This window comes from Pituophis catenifer, unplaced genomic scaffold (assembly GCF_029215685.1).
Source record: "Pituophis catenifer annectens isolate HBS135680 unplaced genomic scaffold, rPitCat1.0.hap2 SCAF_1, whole genome shotgun sequence".
NCBI lineage: Eukaryota > Metazoa > Chordata > Lepidosauria > Squamata > Colubridae > Pituophis > Pituophis catenifer.
Window position 1 is genome coordinate 92,608,557 of NW_027256881.1, and position 24,992 is coordinate 92,633,548.

Sequence of the window (24,992 nt, forward strand, 5' to 3'; positions counted from 1 at the left end):
TATTTTCTTTGAACAGAGTATTTGGGTGGTTCACAAATTTAAACAGTGTTTAGTCACTTCAATTAAATTTACAATTTCTATATTTCCTTTTTGCCATATTTATTCCTCATCTATTTTTTTAAAAAAACCAATATTACCCTTCATCCTCATCTCTAATCTTAATCAAATTCAATTTTTCCCTTCTATTCTATATTTACCCCTTCCCATTGTCATCTATTTTTATATCCATCCTCACATTGGTTAATTATGTAATAGTACAGTTGTTTAATATAAATTCAACATTTTAATATAAATCAATTAGTTATAAAACTATCTTTTTTGTATATTAATCAATATGAACATGAATATTCCAATTATTTCCATGCAATCCAATTTCTTACAAATCAATTAATTATATTTACCAATAATAATAAACCAAATAATTTCTCCCATATATTCCTCCGAACCACAACTTAACCATTTCTGCTTTCAACACAATATACTATTAATAGTATCTCAATTATTACAATTCCCTAGTTAAATACAGCTTTTTTTCCTTTGTGTTTTAAAATCTTGAACTCTCCTCCTAAATTTCCCATTGTTTGCAGTTTTTCACCTACCTTTTTTGGGGAGGAAAAATAAAAATAAAAATAAATCTCTCTCTGCCTCATTTTGTCACGCTGCACCAAAGACCCTGGTTTCAGTTTCGTTTCTGAAGCTTAGCTAGGGGAAAAAAAAACTGCTTTACACTGATTGCCTGTAGGGCGGCCCTTTGAAGCCCCGGGAAAGAGTTTAAACAGTTTTTTTTTCTTCTAGCCATCAGCTGGGGCTCAAGAAAAATCGGGACTTTTTTGAAACGCCACGGGACGCGGGACAAATTGCTCAAAAGCGGGACTGTCCCGCCAAAAGCGGGACGTCTGGTCACCTTACACTTTCCCCCCAATCTGTTTATCCAGTAAACCAAGAAATAAAAACCTCTGATTTTAGTTGTACACTCTTCATTTGAGAACTATCTGAACTAAAATAGGTAAATGATCCCAGTGCTTCTTAGCTTTCTTGCATATTTACCAATGATAATAAAAGTTACTTTCAGACTGATTTTGTTTCCAACGTATGTTTCACATACCCTTATGTATCTTTGACAGTTTATCAGGTATTAAGTGCAAACAGTACAACATCTTGTAAAACTTCTTTCATGTTTTAATTTAATGGGAATTTCTTTTTACTCCATAAATTCTCTTATTGATCAAGCATTATATTGCATCCAATAAATCAGTGGCGGGTTGCCCCCGGTTCGCACCGGTTCTATAGAACCGGTAGTAAAACCGGTGGGAGGCTCCGCCCACCGACTCCGACGTCATCCAAATGCTTCTGCGCATGCATTTGTGTGCGAGCAAAGCGAGCGCACGTGCATGGCCCCATTGCGAACCAGTAGTAAAAGTAAGTAGAACCCACCCCTGCAATAGATCTAATAAAAGTTGTTATACAGTACATCTTAGCAATAGTGTGCTCATCAACATGCTTCAAGATCAGTTTTCTCATTCATAAAAGCGAAAATTATTCTTACCCAATTTAAATCTGTCAAGAGAACCTAAGCAAACTATTGACAAATATCACTATCCCTTTCAAGTTCTTCTCTGGTTTTTACTTTAGACTCTTTTTTAAAAATATATCAATAAATCAGCATAGGTCAGCTAAGTTGGTGTCCCATAGGTCACTGCAGGAATGCAGCCAGTACAGCCTTGAATAAACAATAAAACTTGACAAGCTTTTTTTTTTTAAAGATTCTTTATTAAGTTCTATATAGATACAAAAAAAAAAGAACCTCAGTTCTATTGGCATCGGATATGCAGTGCTTATACATATATACATAGAATATGTCTGGTGTCATATAAGCTATTTATTGCTATTTATTTAACGCACCTTATACTCCTGCTTTAATTTTATCATTCATCCATTCATACCACCTTTCCCACACAGTATATTTCTCAGAGTTCTCGTTATTTATTTCATGTGTTAATTTACTCATCTCTGCGCACTCTAGTATTTTCTTGATTATAAGTTCTTCTGGTGGCAGAGTTTTCTCTTTCCAGAATTGTGCATATGCCAGTCTAGCAGCTATGGTTATGTGTATTATCAGCTGAATCTTTTTCTTCCCATACCCCTTCTTTACTATTCCCAGGAGAAATATTTCCGGTGTCAATTCTATATCTTCTTCAATTATTTCTTGTAGCCATCTCCAAATTCTATTCCAGTGTCTTTTCGCTTCGGGGCATGTCCACCACATATGATAGAAGGTGCCCTGACCGTAGCCACATTTCCAGCAATTTGAGTGCATGTTGGGGAACATCTTAGCTAGTCTGGCAGGTGCTAGATACCACCTATGGAGCATTTTATACTGATTTTCTTTATACGTCGCAGCTCTGGTCAATTTGTAATTTTTATTCCAAGCCTCTTCCCATTCATTAAAATTTAAACTGTGTCCAATGTTTTTTTCCCATGCTCTCAGTTGATTTTTAGCTGTCTCTTCAGTTCTGTCCTCATCTAATAAGTAATTATTTAGCCAAAACTTTTTTTTTCCGTTCCCATCAAAATTTTGTCTAGTCCATTGTATCCTAATTCTAAGCCATATTCCTCCTTATCTTTCTGATATCTTGATTTTATTTGTAGATAGGTCCACCAATCTAAATTTATACTTTGATCTCTCAGGGTGTCATTTGATTTAAGATTTCCTCCTCCATCCAATATATCTTTGTATCTGCACATTTTCTCCATTCCCCACCTGTTTGGATAAATCAAAGCCTCCATCGTGGAGAGCCATTTGGGGACTTTAGTATAATATCGCTGTCTAATTCCGATCCAAGTCTGTATTAAAGACTCCCTAATTTTATGTCTATAGAAATATGTTTTCTTTTTCTTCTCTGTGTCCTACAGGTATGTGTGCCACCCTTTCTGTAGATTGTGGCCTTCTAAGGTTAGGATTCTCTTATTTTCCAGTATGACCCACTCCCTTATCCATACTAGCTTGGCTGCCCTATAATATGTTTCCCAATCGGGGAGTCCAAAGCCTCCCATATTCCTTTTTCCCTGTAAAATTTTGAGTGAAATCCTCGGCTTTTTCCCATCCCATAAAAATTCCCTAATGTTTTTATTTAATTCTGAAAAAGTTTTTTTATCTAAAATCACTGGTATATTTTGATATAAAAATAGAATTTTGGGAAGGATATTCATCTTAATCATGACTATCTTGCCTATAAGTGACAATTTAATTTGCTCCCATCTGTTCAAATCTTGTTTCATTTTTTTAATTAAAGGGGTATAATTGTCTTCCTTTAGGGATGAGCACCTTATAGTTATCCATATTCCTAAGTATTTTTTTTTTTTTTGACAACCCGTAGTCCCAGCATTTCTTCTATCTCTTTCTTCTGTTCTTCGGTTACATTCTTAGTTAGTATTTTGGTTTTAGATTTATTCAATTTGAAGCCTGCCACCATATTTACCCAATTCCTCTAATATTTTTTGTCCGGATTCTAGTGGGTCTTCTAATATTAGGGCCACATCGTCCGCAAATGCTTGCGTTTTGTAAACTTCTTTCCTAATCTTTAGGCCTTTAATTTCTTCATTATTTCTAATTTTTCGTAGTAACATTTCTAGGGCCAAAATGAATAATAGCGGTGATAGGGCCTTACCCCCTTCCTAATCTTAAATGTTCTTGTCCTGCCACCATTTACTAAAATGCTCGCCCTTTGGTTATCATGTATGGTTTCTATCATTTTTTCAAAATTTGTTCTGAATCCCATTAATTTAATTTGCTTGTTCATAAAATTCCAATTCTGATTATCGAATGCCTTTTGGGCATCCAAAAAAATTAGGGCCATCTGCTTTTCCGGGTGCTCTTCATAATATCAGTTTTCTCATTCATAAAAGCGAAAATTATTCTTACCCAATTTAAATCTGTCAAGAGAACCTAAGCAAACTATTGACAAATATCACTATCCCTTTCCAGTTCTTCTCTGGTTTTTACTTTAGACTCTTTTTTAAAAAATATATCAATAAATCAGCATAAGTCAGCTAAGTTGGTGTCCCAGAGGTCACCGCAGGAATGCAGCCAGTACAGCCTTGAATAAACAATAAAACTTGACAAGCTTAGTCCAGGTAAGGAGTTTTAAAAATGTTAATAAAGAGCAGGAATTTCTTGTCAGAGGTTTTACGTCTTTTTAAATACACATTCCAATTAGTAGAATTGATGTTATTAATTTGGAATAGGGTTGCAATGTTGCTTCTATGCTTATGTATTTTGATCCTGCATTTTCAGCATTTAAGAGTTAACTTACACTATTAGACTGTAAAGATTTCAAATTATCTTGTAACTGTGTTGCTTGTATGTGATGGAGCACCCACAACAATGAAGGCAAGCTATTCCATTGGTTGATTGGTCTCACCCTTAGGGAATTTCTTCTTAGTCCTAGGTTGCTTCTCTCTTTGGTTAGTTTCCATCCATTGCTTTTTGTCATGCCCTTTTGGTGCTTTGGAAAATAGATTGACACACACAGCCTCATTTTTGCAGGAGCCCCTCACATTTTCTAACCGTTGGAACAATTAATCAGTGGAACAACTTGCCTCCAGAAGTTGTAAATTCTTCAACACTGGAAGTTTTTAAGAAGAGATTGGATAACCATTTGTCTGAAGTGGTGTAGGGTTTCCTGCTTAAGCAGGGGGTTGGACTAGAAGACCTCCAAGGTCCCTTCCAACACTGTTATTCCATTCTAAATATTGGAAGAGTGCTATTTTATTATGCTATTTTATTGTGAGTTGGACTAAGGAGAAATTTCCTAAGGGTGAGACGAATCAAGTTGGCCACACCCACCCAGTCACATGACCACCCAACCATGCCTACCCAGCTGGTCATTAGGGCAGAGAACTGTTGTTAAATTATTTGAATCCCACCACTGTAATAGCCATGTGTTCCCTGAAAATGGTCCACTCTCTATCTCCCACCAAATATCCCAATGTCCACACAACCACCATATTTATATCTCAATTGCAAGTCAATAGGATATATATCTAGCCCTTGTCTGGAAATTGTCAAGATATAGATCAGAACAAACAGTCTTAGACTCAGTATGACAAGTGAAGCGTTTTTGGGTGCTGAAGCCTCTTGATTCCTGGAAAATTTCACCTTCAGTTCTGGATGGGGATGTTTTTCACTGGACAAAAATCATTATTAACCTGAGTTCTGGATTGACAGATTATTCTCACAGAGCAAGTGGCAACTGTGGCTAGGAACATCTTCACACATCTTCATCAGGGGTGGGCTTCAGATCCTTTAGCAACAGGTTTCCTGCCCTGTTGCTGGGTGGGCATGGCTATGGTAGACGTGGCCTAGTCAGCCGCCTGCACAATGGTGGGGGGGGCATTTTTCACCCTCACCAGGCTCCAGAGGCTTTCCTTGAGCCTCTGGGAGGGTGAAAACGGCCTCCCCAGGGTCCAAAGGCCCTGAAGAGACTGCAAACGGGCCTGTTTCTGGCCTTTCCAAACTTCCGGTAGGCCCGGTTTTTGCCCTCCCAGACCCTCCACGCGTCCCCTTCACTTACCTGGAATGATGAACGGGCTGTGTGAGACTCCTGGGAAGGGCAGGGTGGGGTGGGTGTGGCCAGCCAGAGGTGGCATTTGGGGGTTCACCGAACCCCGGCGATCCTTGGCTGAACCCTGCTGAACCCCCAGGAACCCACCCCTGATCTTCATTTTGTGCATCATTTATTATCTTTGTTGAGGCAAGAGACCCTACTGACACTTAGATCATCTCTCATATACTAATATAATGTACTAAGTAAAGCTTTGGATGGTCCATAATGCAATGACTCAGGTAGTAATGGGTGCCATTCAGTTTATGTAATGCTACGGTTTTGATAGCTATACTGCTTATTACTTTGTCTCCTGGAAGAATTGAAGGTGCTTATTGGGACAAAGGTAATTTGAGGATCACCTACTCTCAGAGGAATATCAACTGCAGGGACAATGGAATATGGTCACTTCCCCACCCCCACCCCCCTTCTCTGTCTGATTTTGGCTTCAACCCTTCTGAGTATGATGATGGTAAGATATGGATTTCCCAGCATGCCGATAGGGTCTGGAGAGTCTGAAATATTTTTTGATCCCTTTTGCAAGGTAGATCTTGTACAAGATGGATATAGTACCTGAAACATTTTGATATATATTGCTTATATATTATGTTTTTCATTATATTAGGCTTGTATGCAAACTAATAAATAAATACATAAAATACCATAATGCAGTTAGACTTATTTGTTTACTTTTTAAAATGTATTCATGACAACGGTAAAGTTTTCCAAACAATATTAAACCAAACAGAAGGCAGTAAATTATAGGAGATATGCATCTTGGCCCTTCACTGCAAAGAAAGCCTGCCTTGGGTGAAAACTTGAGTGAAAGCTCTACAGTTGCATCAAAAGCAAGAGAACTCCACTGTCACCCCACAACTACTAAGAGTAAAACAGTTGCATAAGTGTATATTGTGTAGCTTTCTTCAAAGATCTTGACTGAGAATGCCAGAGTCCGAAGACGCTTTAGGCCAGTCAGGGTTTTAATGCAAGGAGAACTCAATACGATGTCCCTTCAACATCATCAAATGCCTCACTAAAGTAAAGCCAAGCTACTTCATCCAGACTTAGTCAAGGGAATCCACAAAGTGATACAGCATTGGGTAAATCATGAAACTATTTATTTATGTTGGATAAAGCTGAGCTATTTCACAGAAAGGGTAGAAAAGATCTTTTCAATAAGACTTCGACCAAAACGTCTTCCTTTTTCAGTGGACATGGCTTTTTTCCATAAAAGCAGTAGAATATTCCCTGCACAAACACACACACATAAAAATTATGTATTTATTTTCTTTTCATTTTCAAGTTCTGTGGGGTAGAATAGTTTACCAATTCTACTGTAAAAGCTTTTGCATCATAAATTTGCCCCAATTAATTGATGTGGGTGCAAAAAAAGAAGAAAAACTAACATATCCCACTTCATTGAGAGGGAGCAACAGGGAGTGTGGGAGGTATTTACTCCAGAGTTTTCATCTATGTCATGTAGAGGGTTGCTATCTTCTGACCGAAGTTTTGCAAGGAAGCTGTCTATACTTTACATCCTCCAATTCAAACAAAAAACATCTTTAACAGGAAACAATTTCAACAATTTAAACTCTTTTAAGATTAACTTCAGCAAGGATACAGATGGAAGTTCTAAATGAGATTCAGGTGAATTCTATCTTCTTCTATGGAACAATGGAATTATACAGTGGTGGGTTGCTCCTGGTTTGCCCCGGTTCGGGCAAACTGGTAGTGGCAGCGGCAGGAGGCTCCGCCCACCCACCCAAACATTATCAAAAATGCTCTGCGCATGCACAGAAGTGCCGCGCACTACCGATAGCGAACCGGTAGCACCATGATTTGAATTATTATTATTATTATTATTATTATTATTATTATTATTATTATTATTATTATTATTTTATTTCTATACCACCCTTCTCCCAAAGGACTCAGGGCGGTATACAGCCTGATTAAAAGTACAAAGACAGACAAAATTTAAAAATAATTAAAATTATTAAATAATTGGCTCAATTATAAAATCCCCAAATTTAAAATCCCACATTTTAAACAAAATTCCACTTCCCCCCCCAATCTGTTTATCCAGTAAACCAAGAAGTAAAAACCTCTGATTTTAGTTGTACACTCTTCATTTGAGAACTATCTGAACTAAAATATGTAAATGATCCCAGTGCTTCTTAGCTTTCTTGCATATTTACCAATGATAATAAAAGTTACTTTCAGACTGATTTCGTTTCCAACGTATGTTTCACATACCCTTATGTATCTTTGACAGTTTATCAGGTATTAAGAGCAAACAGTACAACATCTTGTAAAACTTCTTTCATGTTATAATTTAATGTGAATTTCTTTTTACTCCATAAATTCTCCTATTGATCAAGCATTATATTGCATCCACTTCGATACCTGTACCCCGAGAACGTGGATTTTGGCGATCATGAGGATATATCCGAAGAACCAAATCTTCCTTTCTTATGTATAGCACAGGGTGAAATATTGTATATGTTGTTTGTAATGTTAGTAATTTAAAATATAAAATGAATAAAAAAAATTAAAAAAAATTAAAAAGCATTATATTGCACCCAATAAATCAGTGGCGGGTTGCCCCCGGTTCGCACCGGTTCTATAGAACCGGTAGTAAAACCAGTGGGAGGCTCCGCCCACTGACTCTGACGTCATCCAAATGCTTCTGCGCATGCATTTGTGCGCGAGCAAAGCGAGCGCACGTGCATGGCCCCATTGTGAACCAGTAGTAAAGGTAAGTAGAACCCACCCCTGCAATAGATCTAATAAAAGTTGTTATACAGTACATCTTAGCAATAGTGTGCTCATCAACATGCTTCAAGATCAGTTTTCTCATTCATAAAAGCAAAAATTATTCTTACCCAATTTAAATCTGTCAAGAGAAGCTAAGCAAACTATTGACAAATATCACTATCCCTTTCCAGTTCTTCTCTGGTTTTTACTTTAGACTCTTTTTTAAAAATATATCAATAAATCAGCATAAGTCAGCTAAGTTGGTGTCCCAGAGGTCACTGCAGGAATGCAGCCAGTACAGCCTTGAATAAACAATAAAACTTGACAAGCTTAGTCCAGGTAAGGAGTTTTAAAAATGGTAATAAAGAGCAGGAATTTCTTGTCAGAGGTTTTACGTCTTTTTAAATACACATTCCAATTAGTAGAATTGATGTTATTAATTTGGAATAGGGTTGCAATGTTGCTTCTATGCTTATGTATTTTGATCCTGAATTTTCAGCATTTAAGAGTTAACTTACACTATTAGACTGTAAAGATTTCAAATTATCTTGTAACTGTGTTGCTTGTATGTGATGGAGCACCCACAACTTCTGAAGGCGAACTATTCCATTGGTTGATTGGTCTCACCCTTAGGAAATTTCTTCTTAGTCCTAGTTTGCTTCTCTCTTTGGTTAGTTTCCATCCATTGTTTTTTGTCATGCCCTTTTGGTGCTTTGGAAAATAGATTGACACACACAGCCTCATTTTTGCAGGAGCCCCTCACATTTTCTAACCGTTGGAACAATTAATCAGTGGAACTAGAAGACCTCCAAGGTCCCTTCCAACTCTGTTATTCTATTCTATTCTAAATATTGGAAGAGTGCTATTTTATTATGCTATTTTATTGTGAGTTGGACTAAGGAGAAACTTCCTAAGGGTGAGACGAATCAAGTTGGCCACACCCACCCAGTCACATGACCACCCAACCATGCCTACCCAGCTGGTCATTAGGGCAGAGAACTGTTGTTAAATTATTTGAATCCCACCACTGTAATAGCCATGTGTTCCCTGAAAATGGTCCACTCTCTATCTCCCACCAAATATCCCAATGTCCACACAACCACCATATTTATATATCAATTGCAAGTCAAATAGGATATGTATCTAGCCCTTGTCTGGAAATTGTCAAGATATGGATCAGAACAAACAGTCTTAGACTCAGTATGTCAAGTTAAGCATTTTTGGGTGCTGAAGCCTCCTGATCCCTGGAAATCTTCAGTTCTGGATGGGGATGTTTTTCACTGGACAAAAATCATTATTAATCTGAGTTCTGGGTTGACAGATTATTCTCACAGAGCAAGTGGCAACTGTGGCTAGGAACATCTTCACACATCTTCATCAGGGGTGGACTTCAGATCCTTTAGAAACAGGTTTCCTGCCCTGTTGCTGAGTGGCCATGGCTATGGTGGACGTGGCCTAGTCAGCCACCTGCACAATGGTGGGGGGGCATTTTTCACTCTCACCGGGCTCCAGAGGCTTTCCTTGAGCCTCCCCAGGCTCCAAAGGCCCTCCGGAGGCTGCAAACGGGCCTGTTTCTGGCCTTTCCAAACTTCCGGTAGGCCTGGTTTTTGCCCTTCCAGACCCTCTGCGCATCCCCTTCACTGACCTGGAATGATGAACGGGCCGTGTGGAGACTCCTGGGAGGGGCAGGGTGGGGTGGGTGTGGCTAGTCAGAGATGGCATTTGGGGGTTGAGTAAAACAGTTGCATAAGTGTAGCTTTCTTTGGCCTTTCTTCAAAGATCTTGACTGAGAATTCCAGAGTCCGAAGACGCTTTAGGCCAGTCAGGGTTTTAATGCAAGGAGAACTCAATATGATGTCCCTTCAACATCATCAAATGCCTCACTAAAGTAAAACCAAGCTACTTCATCCAGACTTAGTCAAGGGAATCCACAAAGTGATACAGCATTGGGTAAATCATGAAACTATTTATTTATGTTGGGTAAAGCCAAGCTATTTCACAGAAAGGGTAGAAAAGATATTTTCAATAAGACTTCGACCAAAACGTCTTCCTTTTTCAGTGGACATGGCTTTTTTCCATAAAAGCAGTAGAATATTCCCTGCACAAACAAACACACATAAAAATTATGTATTTATTTTCTTTTCATTTCAGCGGAACCTTAAAACATCAAACTATTCAAAAATCAAGTGACACTTAATAAAACATTTATGAACGAGAATTGAAGCAACAGTATTAGCTGTTAAAACCAATACTAATTATTCTGTGAGAAGTATTTGTGGAAAACAATGCCAATTTAATTAGAGATATAACATACAGACCCAGACCAACATGTGTACCAAAAAACCATGTACTTATGGCTTCAATTTGAAGACAATTTGTTTTTTATTTAATTTTACATCACATTCCTATCAAGCCCAGATGATGATGCATTTATTATGTTTCAAATTGTGAACTTGCAGAAAGAGGAAATAACACTACCCAATTTACTTTTTCTTCTCAGAACTATCTGATATCAGTAATTAATAGTAGTGCTCTTCAGAGTTGATCTTTAAAAGGTGCTTTGGAGCACAAGGAAGTCTGCAATACCTTAAAACAACCTGAAAAACACAGGTGTAACAACCGTTACTTATTACCGGTTACTTGTTACCCAATATTTGTCCCAGCTTCTGCCAACCTAGCAGTTCGAAAGCACATAAAAAATGCAAGTAGAAAAACAGGGACCACCTTTGGTGGGAAGGTAGCAGCATTCTGTGCGCCTTTGGCATTTAGTCATACTGACCACATGACCACGAAGACGTCTTCGGACAGCGCTGGCTCTTCAGCTTTGAAACAGAGATGAGCACTTCCCCCTAGAGTTGGGAACAACTAGCACATATGTGCGAGGAGAACCTTTACCTCTACCAACTGGGGAAATGGTAATGCTTTCCCAAATGTAATTTCAGTTTTCAAATTTGTACCGTTTCAGCAGAATAAACTCAGATTTTAAAAATACAACTTAAATATCCAGAGAGAGGATGGATTCAAGTTCTGTGGGGTAGAATAGTTTACCAATCCTACTGTAAAAGCTTTTGCATCATAAATTTGCCCCAATTAATTGATGTGGGTGCAAAAAAAGAAGAAAAACTAACATATCCCACTTCATTGAGAGGGAGCTAACAAAACTAACAGAAGTGTTCTCTCCTCTCCTAATCTATTTTTCAATGTACCGTAAATTATTCATCAGGATAAAATTAATACTTAGAGCAACCGGGAGTGTGGGAGGTATTTATTCCAGAGTTTTCATCTATGTCATGTAGAGGGTTGCTATCTTCTGACCAAAGTTTTGCAAGGAAGCTGTCTATACTTTACATCCTCCAATTTAAACAAAAAACAATTTTAACAGGGAACAATTTCAACAATTTAAACTCTTTAAGATTAACTTCAGCAAGGATACAGATGGAAGTTCTAAATGAGATTCAGGTGAATTCTATCTTCTTCTATGGAACAATGGAAATATACAGTGGTGGGTTGCTCCCGGTTTGCCCCGGTTTGGGCAAACTGGTAGTGGCAGCGGCAGGAGGCTCCACCCACCTATCCAGAGCATCCAGAATTTTGATGCGCAGAGCATCAAAAATGCTCTGCGCATGCACAGAAGTGCCACGCACTACCAGTAGCGCCAGGATTTGAATCCCACTACTGGAATTATAGCAGGGCAATTAGGATTGCTACTTTTCACTTCAGTTTATCCTAATCCCCCCCCCATTATTACATATGGGCATCTTGGGGTGGGGACCTGATAAAGTAATTTGTACTTTGCCTTTTGTGTATTTTGTTTATTTGCACAAAATCTTACAGCTTAAATACAAAAGGTTTAGTTTCTGCTGCATCAAAATGCAGATTACTTTGAAATTATTGTGGATAACTACAGATACATGTCAAGCTCTGCCCCTTATTTAAAGTATTTGTGTGAAATATGTATAAAGGATGGAGCTTCCATAATGATATAATGCGCTTTTCTTCAGTTTTCCATCATCATGACTAGATGCAATGGATGCATGAATAACCTTGAGGAAAAGGAAGAAAGAAGGCTGCCTAAGAAACCATCAGTCAAGAGAGGCAGGAACCCAGGAGTGAAATCCAGCAGGTTCTGACAGGTTCTAGAGAACCGGTAGCAGCAATTTTAAGTAGATTGGAGAACCGGCAAATACCACCTCTGGCTGGCCCCAGGAGTGGGGAGGGAATGGAGATTTTGCAGTCACTTCCCCTGTCACACCCACCAAGCCACGCCTACTAAACCACACAATGCCCACCGCCACACCAAGCCACACCATGCCCACCAAGCCACACCCACAGAACCGGTAGTAAAGAAATTTGGATTTCACCACTGACTTGCACAGATGATTTAGGGAAGAAGAAGTATATACTAGGAAGATATCCATATATTTCTAAAAACAATCAACAGATATACCTTGAAAAAATCCCTCCAGGTAGACATGACTTTTGGCAGCTGGGTATTACATTTGGATTTCACCACTGCAGGAACCTGCAATTGCTTAACAGTCAACAAAAGACTCCATTGAGTCTCCATTGAAGGACCCATCAGAATGGAAGTTTGTATTTTCAGACTTGCATGATTCTGTTAATGTAGTAGCCTTACAATAAAGTAGAATTAGCTCATCTAGTTGTGTTTCCTATATAATTCACCAAGAAGGCCAACATCAGTCTTGAAATCTGAAAGTGCAAACTTGAGAGCATTGGCAACTATTGCTCTGGAAAATAATAGATGCTTGACGCGCACTCTATCTCATTAGTTATTTCCACCATAATAAAAATGGAAGCCAGAGGAAACCTTGATCATGTTCTTTGAGATACCAGGTGGGCATCTCTATAATAATCAAGCCACTGAGTTTCCCTTTTCACTCTCTAATGCTGTGGATTTGTATTGATATTTCAGTTACAACATGCAGATTGGGCTTACCAGGCTTGAATTTTTCTACACAGCATGCATGCAACATTTGCCTCTCCTTGTCTCCTGGTCATTGGGCTAAAATGAGGATTAACATACAATAACACTCTATTGTAATCTAAAATCTAAAATGATGCTTGCAGTTCTTTTTTTCTTTTTTTTTTTTTTTGCTTTAATTTATATGCCGCCCTTCTCCAGAGACTCAGGGCGGCTTACAATGCGTTAAGCAATAGCCTTCATACTTTTCTATATTTATACAAAGTCAGCTTATTGCCCACACAATCTGGGTCCTCATTTCACCTACCTTTGAAAGGATGGAAGGCTGAGTCAACCTTGAGCCTGGTGAGATTTGAACTTGCAGTAATTGCAAGCAGCAGATGTTAATAACAGTGCTTAGTCCACTGTACTAGACCACGTGTCTGGATCAATGGTGGGTTTCAAATTTTTTTTACTACCGGTTCTGTGGGCGTGACTTGGTGGGCATGGCATGGCTTGGTGAGTGTGGTTTGGTAGGCGTGGCAGGGGAAGGATACTGTAAAATCTCCATTCCCACCCCACTCCAGGGGAAAGTTACTGCAAAATCCCCATTTCCTCCTGATCAGCTGGGACTTGGGAGGCAGAGAATAGATGGGGGTGGGGCCAGTCAGAATTTTTACTACCGGTTCTCTGAACTACTCAAAATTTCTGCTACCGGTTCTCCAGAACTGGTCAGAACCTGCTAAAACCCACCTCTGGTTTGGATGCAAAACTATGATATAAAGCATCCTCACAATTTTCAGTAGGAATTTATGTACAGAAAGAATGATACTGCGACAGGCACCTCTTCCCCCCCCCCCATTCCTAGATACTCCTAGGTCAAAGTTTATGTACAAAATATGTTCTGAAAACTGCAGTAGGGGGTGGGAACATTAGTTATTCCAGTGACTTCTTTAGCTCAGGGGGAATGGCACAGCCTGAATGATAATCTTACAATCTTCCATTGGTTGGCTGGAGGGAGAATTCATTGGTTCATGGTGTTCCCCAACTGCTTTTGGGGTTCCAAGGTTAGCCAGAATAGAGACAATTAGAGAATTGGTTTCAAAATCCTTTAGCAGGATTTGGAAGTGGAAACATTGCCACATGGAAGTGGCTTCTGTATACCTGTAATTAAATATGGATCATGTATTGGTCTTAAACTCCTACCTGTATTCTTATTTGTGGTATGAAGACTCTCAAGAAGAAAAAGCACTTTATTCTGCAGAAATGTGAAGTCACCAATGAAGGGTTTGTCTCCTTCCAAAAGTATTCGAGGTGGTAATCCCATCTGGAAATTATTTGTAACATTAAAGTTTGTAGGAAGATGCGTGGCTGCAAGGAAATGAACTGTGGAAGACCAGGCCTCTCCAAAACTGCTTTCAGGTCCGCTGAGGTATGAGAGACTGAAATGTAAATAGGAAAAGAAAGTCATGAATATTTGAATAATATTTATAATGTTATCAAATCTGAGAGAGGTTGCTGAGATATTTTTAATTGTAATTGACTTGCATCTCCTGAGCCAAACTATATGCTTTGGGATAACACAATGATGATACTAACCAATCAAAAATAAATTCTTCCTACAGTATTGTGAACAATCAGATGATATAATTACTCATAGTTGAGTCTAACTACAAATATGCCCAGTGGGCTACCAAGATCGTCCTACGGATATAAATAATTGTTGATAGTATGTTATCTACTATCAGCCTCACTAGATAGACAGAGAAATCAATTCCACAGGAAAACTAACACTTTTATTCAGAATGGCTGTAATAGCAAAATCTTGCAAATCCTACTCGTTACATCTAACAATAATTTCTACTTGCCACCAACCACAGGAAAAACCTAAAACAAACCATGATGTCGTCTGACTTTTTTGGTTAAGGATCACAGAAGAAATTATGGGCAGAACATAAAATAATCCTATCAGAATCCAGAGGCAATTATGCCTTTTCAGCGTTACTGATGCTATAGTAAGGTAACTGCATTTTAGGAAAGCTCTAAACCAGGTTAAGAAGAAATATTTCTCATATCAGAGCTTCTCATAATTCTTTTGACAAACGTCTAACCTTAAGGGGTCCTTGGTGCTCTCTGAGCTTGATTGTTTTCTTGCAAATGTTTTATTACCCAAACTAGGTAACATCATCAGTACCAGGTTACATTATCCAGTTTACATTTCTTTGGAAATGATCCAGAGATCATTTCCAAAGAAAAGAATCAAGAAAAAAGAAAAGAATCAAGCTCAGAGAGCACCAAGCACCCCTCATTTCAACCCTGAGCTACAAATATTACCCTTTATTGGTACTACTTACCTTTTTTTACACTTCTGAAATGCAGAACTAATAGAGAGAGTATGAGCACTCCACATATAACCCAAGGCTTCATCTTCTGAGAAAAGAAGACTTGTAGCTGTTTCAGAGTTTGGTGCAGTAGATAGGAGATACTAAAAATAAATGTATAGAAAGATAAGTAGATGTAGATATAGGTACCGGAGAATAAATAAAACTACTCAGTTATTCATAAAAATTATACAACCATACCCATAAATAGATAGATAATAGATAATCCAGGTCTCGGCTTACCTCAAACTTTCTTGAAAATAAAGACATAATGTGGGTGGATGTAAGTTGTCCTTTCAGTCTAGCCTATTGCTTTAAAATTCCCTGAATGTCTGTCATATAATTTTTAACCAAGCCTGATCCTATGAAACACCACCACCTCTGTCAAGGAAGTCACTACCAAAACATGGATCCAATCACAGATAACTGCACTGTCTGGTTTTGTGACTCAGGAGGGTGGGCGAGCTGACAATACAGAGAACCCTATCCATTTCCTCAGGAGTCACCAGCAGAAATTCATCTTAGATCACATGACCAGATTCTGCCCCAAGCACCATCCTCCAGCAACAGTTGAACTCTAGGCATTCCCAAGAATTTATTGGGGTGTTTTTAAATTGTGGGCCGAAATTATTTAGTATCTTTTTAAATTGTTTTAAATTTTGTATACTATGTTTTACCTTGGCTGTTCACCGCCCTGAGTCCTGCTGGAGAAGGGCAATATAAAAATAAAATAAAATAAAATAATAAAATAAAATAAAATAAAATAAAATAAAATAAAATAAAATAAAATAAAATAAAATAAAATAAAATAAAAAATAAATAAATAAATAACAGACTAATCGGTCATCATGGTTCCATTTCAGAGGATACTCAACACAGTTATCAACTGTGTACCCAACACAGTTTTGTCTCTTGGACAAGTTGCCACAGTTATTGCAAACAAAAAATAATATCCACACCATTTCCCTTCAACAAACTTTCCATCTGCTCAAACAGGAGCTTCGGTGGTGCAGCGGACTAAAGTGCTGTTAAGTGTTAGCACTTAGCTGCCAGCTGCTTGCAATTATTGCAAGTTCGAATCTCGCCAGGCTCAAGGTTGACTCAGCCTTCCATCCTTTCGAGGTAGGTAAATTGAGGACCCGGATTGTGGGGGCAATAAGCCAGCTTTGTATAGAACAACACCGCTTGGGGGGAGGCAAAGCCCTAATAAGCAGGTATATACAAAAAAGTATGCAGGCTATTGCTATAATGCATTCTAAGCCGCCCTGAGTCTACGGAGAAGGGCGGCATATAAATTGGACTAATAAATAAATAAATAAATAAATAAATAAATAAATAAATAAATAAATAAATAAATAAATAAATAAATAAATAAATAAATAAATAAATAAATAAATAAATAAATAAATAAATAATATGTTGACTGCAGCAAGAGTTTTATATATGGAAAGATAACGTCAATTCCCACAATGAAGAATGGATGGAAAAAGTGATGGAGCTAGCATAGATTTTGAAATGAACTGTTTTAATTAATGAAAACAATAGCAATGGCAACAGCACTTAGACTTCTATACCACTCCATAGTACTTTATAGCCCGCTCTGAGCAGTTTACAAATGTCAGCATTTTTTTTTTTTCCTCTTCAGGGCCCTCTGGAGTTTGAGTTAACTAATCTCTCAACAACCTTCCCTAAAAAAAGGAAGGTTTGAAACTAGTCAACAATTGTTCAGTTCTATTGTATGCAGGAATAGCTTCTTTAAAAAAGGTCAATGCCTTCAAGGAAACATTAATCACTTTATGGACTTAACCACACATCATCTTTTGGGAAGTTTTAACCAATCAGGAAAGACACAAATCTAAAACACAAGATGGTTGAACCCACAGCTCCAAGGACTTGTCCATTTCATTAGGACTAGCAGACTCAAATTCCTTCCAGATAACTATATAAGATTATGTCACAAACAACTTCAAAAGACTTTGATTTAGGCTAGGCCATTCCTTTGTCTTGACCTCCTCTGGCCTTTTGAGTGCAAACCAGTGGTGGGTTGGCCCTGGTTCAGACCGGTTCGCAAGAACTGGTAGTAAAACCGGCGGGAGGCCCCGCCTACCACCCCGGATATCGTCATCGGCGATCTGCGCATGTGCAGTTCCTGTTGCGAACTGGTAGTAAAGGTAAGTAGAACCCACCCCGATGTAAACCCTGACACATTACTGTACTCAAAGTTTAGTTCATATATAGCAGGGCTGTCAAACTCATGATCCACAGGCTGGATACATCACATGCTGGCCACACCAACCCCCATTTTAGCAAAGGGAGAAAAAGTCATGATACGTCACATGATCACAACGTGATGATGCAAATTTGACACCCCTGATATATAGCCTTCTATCTACACCACCAACTATGAAGAAAAAGTATAGTTTTCCCCTAAAATTAGAAGGTTCCCCCCCCCAATAATGTGTACAGCATTTGCACCACGGCTGAAATCCAGCAGGTTCTGACAGGTTCTGGAGAAGCGGTAGTGGAAATTTTGAGCAGTTCGGAGAACCAGCAAATACCACCTCTGGCTGGTCCCAGAGTGCAGTGGGAATGGGGATTTTGTAATATCCTTCCCCTGTCACACCCACCAAGCCACGCCTACTAAATCACACAATGCCCACCAAGCCATACCAAGCCCACCAAGCCACACCACACCCACCAAGCCACACCCACAGAACCGGTAGTAAAGAAATTTGGATTTCACCACTGGCTTGCACAGATGATTTAGGGAAGAAGAAGTGTATACTAGGAAGATATCCATATAGTTCTGAAAACAATCAACAGATATACCTTGAAAAAATCCCTCCAGGCAGACATGACTTTTGGCAGCTGGGTATTACATTCAGCAATGCTGAGGCAGAAATGTGCTCTTTGCTCATGTGGTGGAATTAATTCTATCTCATTTGGTAGCTCTTCAAAGAAGTCACTATCCAGTGCCCCAAGAAAGGGAATAGCTGCCAAGTAGTAATTCATACCTAGGGCAATTAAAATAGAAGTGAGCATAGGTTAAAAATATTAATCAAAGCAAAAATAAGCTTAATGGAAAAAATACAAGTAGTCTTCATTTAGCTACTACAATTGGAACCAGCAACTTGGTCATTAAGTGAAGTAGTTGTTAAGTGAAACAGTGGCTGTGCTGATGTTCTTCCTTCAGCTGTTCTTTGCTTTACAGATCTGCAAAGTCCTCATAAATGTGAGAATTACTTTTTCATTAAAATCATAGCTATGAACGGTTGCTAAATGAGGCAGTCTCTAAACAAGGCCTACCAAATCCCAATTTGTTCAAATATATGGCTAGAGGAATGCTCCCCCAGCATTGTGGTATGGCCTGATTTACACAGAGGGAATTTTTCTGGGCAACAAAGAAATCAAATAAAAAATATATATGTAACTGATATCAGAATAATGGGACAACATAGTATCTGATTAACTTTAATTGGTAGAATATTGAGAATTTATTAAATTTTAATTGGAATCTCATATGGCTTTTTCAGAAATCTTTAGTTATGAAATGTATTTGTGCACAACTCTAATGTCATTGAAGATTAGCCACTAACTGGAATTCATATCACAAGTCAGTGTTAATTATTAAACATGACTGCAATTTCTTTTTTGTATCAGTCTTGCTTGGAGATAATTACTTGATTACGAGAAGTACCTTCTGGGCTATTCCCATGGAACTATTAGATAAGACATATTTTAAAATCAGTCATGTTAGATATTTTTGGCAATATTTTATTTATTCTGAAATTTGTTTCTTTTTTCCTGACTTTGCCACTTTAGTCTATATATCACCCTTTGTCTATTATTATTTCCATCACTCTGGTATTTGAGAAAATGTTCCATAGAGGAAGTCGAACATATAACAGTTATTAGTGAAAGTACTTCTACAATGATATTCTGTGTGTGACTATTTAGGAGGTCACACAAACCTGCAGAAGAATATGAGAATTGATGCAGTGATGCTGCAAAAATGAAGTATGGAAATGGGAGATTTCTTTTTGAATAGAAGTTTTCCATAAAAGCAGTTAGCATATGTGTTGTTGAGAGTCACATGGAAGCTTGTGGTTAGAAGGATTGTTATTGATCAATTCTGTAAGGCAGGTATGTCCAAATTTGGCAACTTTAAGTCTAGTGGACTTTAACTTCCAGAATTCCTCAGCCAGGCAGAGTTGAAGTCCACAAGTCTTAAACTTGCTAAGTTTGGAGAGCCCTGCTGTAAGGTTTGGTAGTGCTCATGGTGGAAATTTTAGCACTTGGCAAATCTTATTGCTTTTATAAGACATTGATACAATTGAAGAATTCGTATTTTGATGCAGTTGGGTTTACATGCTAGGAGTTTTCTCTGTTAAGTATAAAACTAAGTAAATCCCAAACAAGAATATATACTTACAAGCCCACCAGCTGAATTCAGATATGCATAGATTGTCTCCACCCTTATGGCCACACCCTGTAGCATTTAAAGGATCTGCTAATCTGCCTGGAAGAAAATGAAACACCAATATTGCACAGCCTTTTTGGAAGAGAAAAATAAGCATTGTAGTTTTTATTTATTTATTTATTTGTTCATCAAATTTATACTGTTTTTATTTATTTATGACCATTTTTATTTATTTATTTGTTCATCTGATTTATATTTCCACCCTTTTCCTCAAAAATGTGATTTTGGAGTTTTTACATACTAATAAGGGAGTGAAGCCAAGGTACGAAGGCTTCACTCAGGTCCACCATTACGGTGGGAAAATAGTTGAATGTCATTGGTTGAGCCATCTGACAGCTCCCTATAAAAGGGTGAGCTGTCAAACAGGCAAGTTGCTGGATTGTATTGATCTACTGAATAAAGAACTGTTACTTGAAAATCAGTGTCCTGCCTCTTCTATCTATCTTCTATTTAACAGGAGTTATATAAGAAACTATATAAAACACAATTATTATTTTAAAAAATTTAAAAATAGCAATTAAAGATTAAGAGAGGACAACAGATGATACCATCTCAGTACCTCCCCAGACCTACAATGGATAGTGGCACCACGGTTTACTTCTCTGTGGTGGCTCCCTTCCTATGGGACATCATCCCAGTGGAGATAGGATTGGCCGCCACTTTGACATTCTTCTGCAAGGCCTTGAAGACATGGTTTGCCAATGGCCTGGGGAACCCAGAGCAGGATGAAACTCATTAAGTGACTCATTTGATTATTGTCACGGGGGGGAGGATTATATTGATTTTTTATTGTTTCTAGATGCTTCTTTATAGAATAGAATAACAGAATATAGAATGTACAGGAAACCCTATACCACTTCAGACAAATGGTTATCCAACCTCTTCTTTAAAACTTTCAGTGTTGGAGCATTCACAACTTCTGGAAGCAAGTTGTTCCACTGATTCATTGTTCTAACTGTCAGGAAATTTCTCCTTAGTTCTAAGTTGCTTCTCTCCTTGATTAGTTTCCACCCATTGCTTCTTGTCCTGCCCTCAGGTGCTTTGGAGAATAGTTTGACTCCCTCTTCTTTGTGACAGCCTCTAAGATATTGGAATACTGCTAACATGTCACCCCTAGACCTTCTTTTCATAAGACTATCCTTGTAAGCAGCTTGGAGTCATTGAGAGTGAGTTGGATGGCCATATAAATTTTCATAAATAAATAAATCATATGGAAATCAGGACATAATATGATTATGACAAAAGAAAGACTTAGAACTTCCCTAATTTTCAGAGCACATTGCTACTACTCTGGCAAGAATAGGGGCCATGACCATCATCATGGCCATGAACCATCTCAGATCCCACTCCTAGAGAAGGAAGGCTGAAGTCCCTCAATAGTATAAATCTGGGACACTCCACTGCCAACCCAGAAATGGAGTCAAAGAGTTCAGCTAGTGAGATTTAATACTTAGAGTACAACTGAACAAACAGGATCTCACTTCTGGTAACCTGTAGATATTTCCAGATGACGATTAACACATTTCCATTCCTACCCTAGTGTCTCAGCTAATACAGCACCCAAAACACAGCTGGGCATATATCTGAAAGGGTCACCTCCCCTTCCAGACCCAGCCAGCTTTCAGTAATACATGCAAGGTTGGCCCTCTGGTTGATGATTAAATTGCAAATGAAGGAGGCCTAACTACAGACCAACTTGGCATTTAGAAGCAGCAACTGAAAGTCAGGGCTTCCGAAGCCCCATTGACAGGAGCTGAGACCAAGGAGCTGGAATGTGAAACCAGTATAATTGCTAGTGGAAAAAATACAGTTTTGCTAAAACTGAAAACCTGGCTCCCAAATTAGTCTGGTTATAGGTCCAAATGAAGAGCTACTTTTACTTTGCTCTTTTCAGTCAACATTTGCAGTCAACATTTGAATGACATACATGAAAAAAAAAACTGTTATTGAAGTAAGATGTGATGTTTATAATACATTTGACTTTAGCATATCAGAAAATGCCAATTCCTTTAGCCAACAATGAGACTATTAAAAATATTCATAAAGAGTGCCTGATAAGATTTTTAAAATACATATAGTTAATCACTTATCCAGGATTGCTATCATTTGGAAATACTCCAAGATCAAAACAGGACCTCCCATTCCTAACCCACACAGATGATTCTGAAAGTCAATGGTTAATCATGTCTATGAATCATTTACTGGGGCCCAAGAGCATTGGAGAACTTAAAGCAAGTGATGATAGAAGCTACTGTTTTCTTTACAGAATTCCGGTTCTTCTTAAAATTTTATTTTAATTAAATATGAAAGAAGGCTAGTAGCCATAAAGTAAGAGTATGAGTGCCCTGTGCTTAAGAAACAAGGAAGAAAACATTAATCTTTGTAACTGTTATTGCCTTATTTATCCATGCAGTGTTCCTATTTAAAATGTCTATTAAGTGTCTCTATTGTTTGATTAGACTATCAGAAACAAACAGTGTTTGTTTCAATGTTCATTCAACAGGTGGCAATTTCTCAGACATTGATCAATCCAGTTTATCATTTAGCTAATGAATTGTATTACTTCATGGTCTGAAATCATCTGTATTTTCCCTTCAAGCTCACAAACAATTTAAGATGAAAGTTCGTTTGAAACAGAAAACTGTCATCTTTGTCATGGGCTAGAATCAACCTAACTTTGCTCTTAGGAATTCTAATATTAGAGTAAAAGAAATTGTTCCTACCTGAACTGTATTGCCAGCCGTGCTGTAATGGCAATCCCCATAAGATATTGTTGAAATTGTCAGGTCCAAGTTCACTGAAATATTTAGCTGAAGATTTGAGCAAGATCTTATACATTCCCAATCTCTCTAAGTAGTTCCAGACATTGATGACAATTTTGTGATTTTGGATGAAATAATCTTCAAAGTTTTCAGGCACTAAATGCCAGAGTGGAGGGAAAATGTCTTCAGAATCTTTGGGTTGTGTTTGTAGATGAGCTGGACTGGCGACCTTCATGGCAAGAAGGAAAAGAGTGAGACAGCAGATGTGTTTTCTCAGGAAAGTATCTCCCATGCTGGACAGCATTATCATGCTTCTAGACACCCAACACGAAGAACCTACTTTTAAAAGCTACAGACCACACCTACTCCCTAGGAAAATCACTATGATTCTCTTTTACTCCACCCTATGGTACATTGTGTTTCTCAAATTTCATTAAAAGTCATCAGCTTCGTGAGATGCATACAATGGCTAGACTAACGGAGGATTTAAATTGGGATGGTATGGAATGTATCTTCGCTGTTACTATATTTGTTGTAATCTTTTAAAAAACCTGCTGTTAGCTAGTTGATACAGGGAGTCCTTGCTTAATGACCAGTCACTTAGTGTACAGTTAAAGTCCCGCCCCCACTAGTGGGCAAAAAAACTTTGGATATAATATAGAATTAGAGAAATGGCAGAACATATGGGAAAGAAACTATAAATTAGCAATGGCAATTTCTTATAAAGAAAACTTATATAAAATATAAGTATTTATATATGGCACTTACCACCTGCTAGGTTAGCTAAAATATTTAAAAATATTAAATTTTTAATATTTAAGGACCCAGTTGTGGGGGCAATAAGGACCCAGTTGAGGACCCAGTTGTGGGGGCAATAAGCTGACTTTGTATAAATATACAAAAGGATGAAGGCTATTGCTGAGCACATTGTAAGCCGCCCTGAGTCTCCGGAGAAGGGCGGCATATAAATCAATTTTTTTTAAAAAAAAAAAATCTAGCATATATTGGAAATGTAACCAAAAAACGGGCACATATTACCATATGTGGTGGACCTGTGTTAAAGCAAAACATTTTTTGGGCAAAAACACATAAGTGGTTAGAAAAGATGATAGGAAAACATGTAGATTTTAAACCTAAACTTTTTCTATCAGGTATAGCACCAGAAAAAATTTGATAAGCAAGATATATATTTAATATTGCATGTATTAACAGCAATGAGGATTATATTTGCACAATATTGGAAAAATGAAGAAGTAGCACGAGATGAAGAGATAATTAGGAAGATACTGGATTGTGCAGAAATGGACAGACTTACATTGAAGATTAAATAGAAAGAAGATACAGAATATTATCAAACATGGAACTTATTCTACCAGTGGTTGGAAAAAAGGAGTGGAGAATAAGAATGTAATCTGTACTGCTAAGCAAATAAAATAACTCAGACAACCCAATGTTTATTAAGCACTAACAAAGTGTAAACAATAGAAAATTAATAAAACTTAAAAAAAAAAGTCCCATCCCCATCAAAGTTACTTACAATCTGGTTCTGGTGTTCTGAAAGCTGCATACTCCCTTGCAGTCACCAGATTTTGTGCACCAGTGCATCTTTACGAGCAGTTCTACAGCGATATGTGATATACAACATTTTTTGTTGGTTTCTGGCCTTTTGAGCCAGTATCTGAAAAAAAATAAAACAGTTATACAAATGTAGGTTGGATCGACAAATAATTATTATGGTTTGCTGAATAGTTCAGACTGGATTTGACATTTTTATTCAGTTATTGAGGCCTTCTGCGACAGGGAGATGTGGATGATTGATGGTGTTAAAAGTATTATGGCAGGATGTAAGCCACTCTGAGTAAAGCTGCAATAGACTGATGGTGAATTTGTCAATGCTAGGGATGCTCAAGTGGTCCTCCAGTTGTTTTAGGATTGCACCCAATCCTATAGCCTATTACTGTTGGTACTAACTTTGCTTTCACATACATTCTATTTGCAGGTCTTTGTATTGTGTTAACTTTTCCAGTTCTTTCTCTTCTCTTCTGCTGTATTATTATTTACTTACTTTATTCATTAAACATGAAACTC

The 24,992-nt window shown here is 37.9% G+C and overlaps 1 protein-coding gene across 1 annotated transcript; it reads right to left on the bottom strand.

Moving 5' to 3' along the window:
• Positions 1-6,744: 6,744 nt before the first annotated feature.
• On the bottom strand, positions 6,745-23,214 carry CUNH6orf58 (chromosome unknown C6orf58 homolog). The gene is made up of 6 exons (XM_070952680.1): positions 22,866-23,214; positions 20,095-20,181; positions 18,492-18,676; positions 15,636-15,766; positions 14,488-14,723; positions 6,745-6,851 (listed from the first exon to the last, which is right to left on the bottom strand). Exons 1-6 carry the CDS (start codon positions 23,212-23,214, stop codon positions 6,745-6,747), a joined length of 1,095 nt encoding a protein of 364 aa, XP_070808781.1.
• Positions 23,215-24,992: the final 1,778 nt, after the last annotated feature.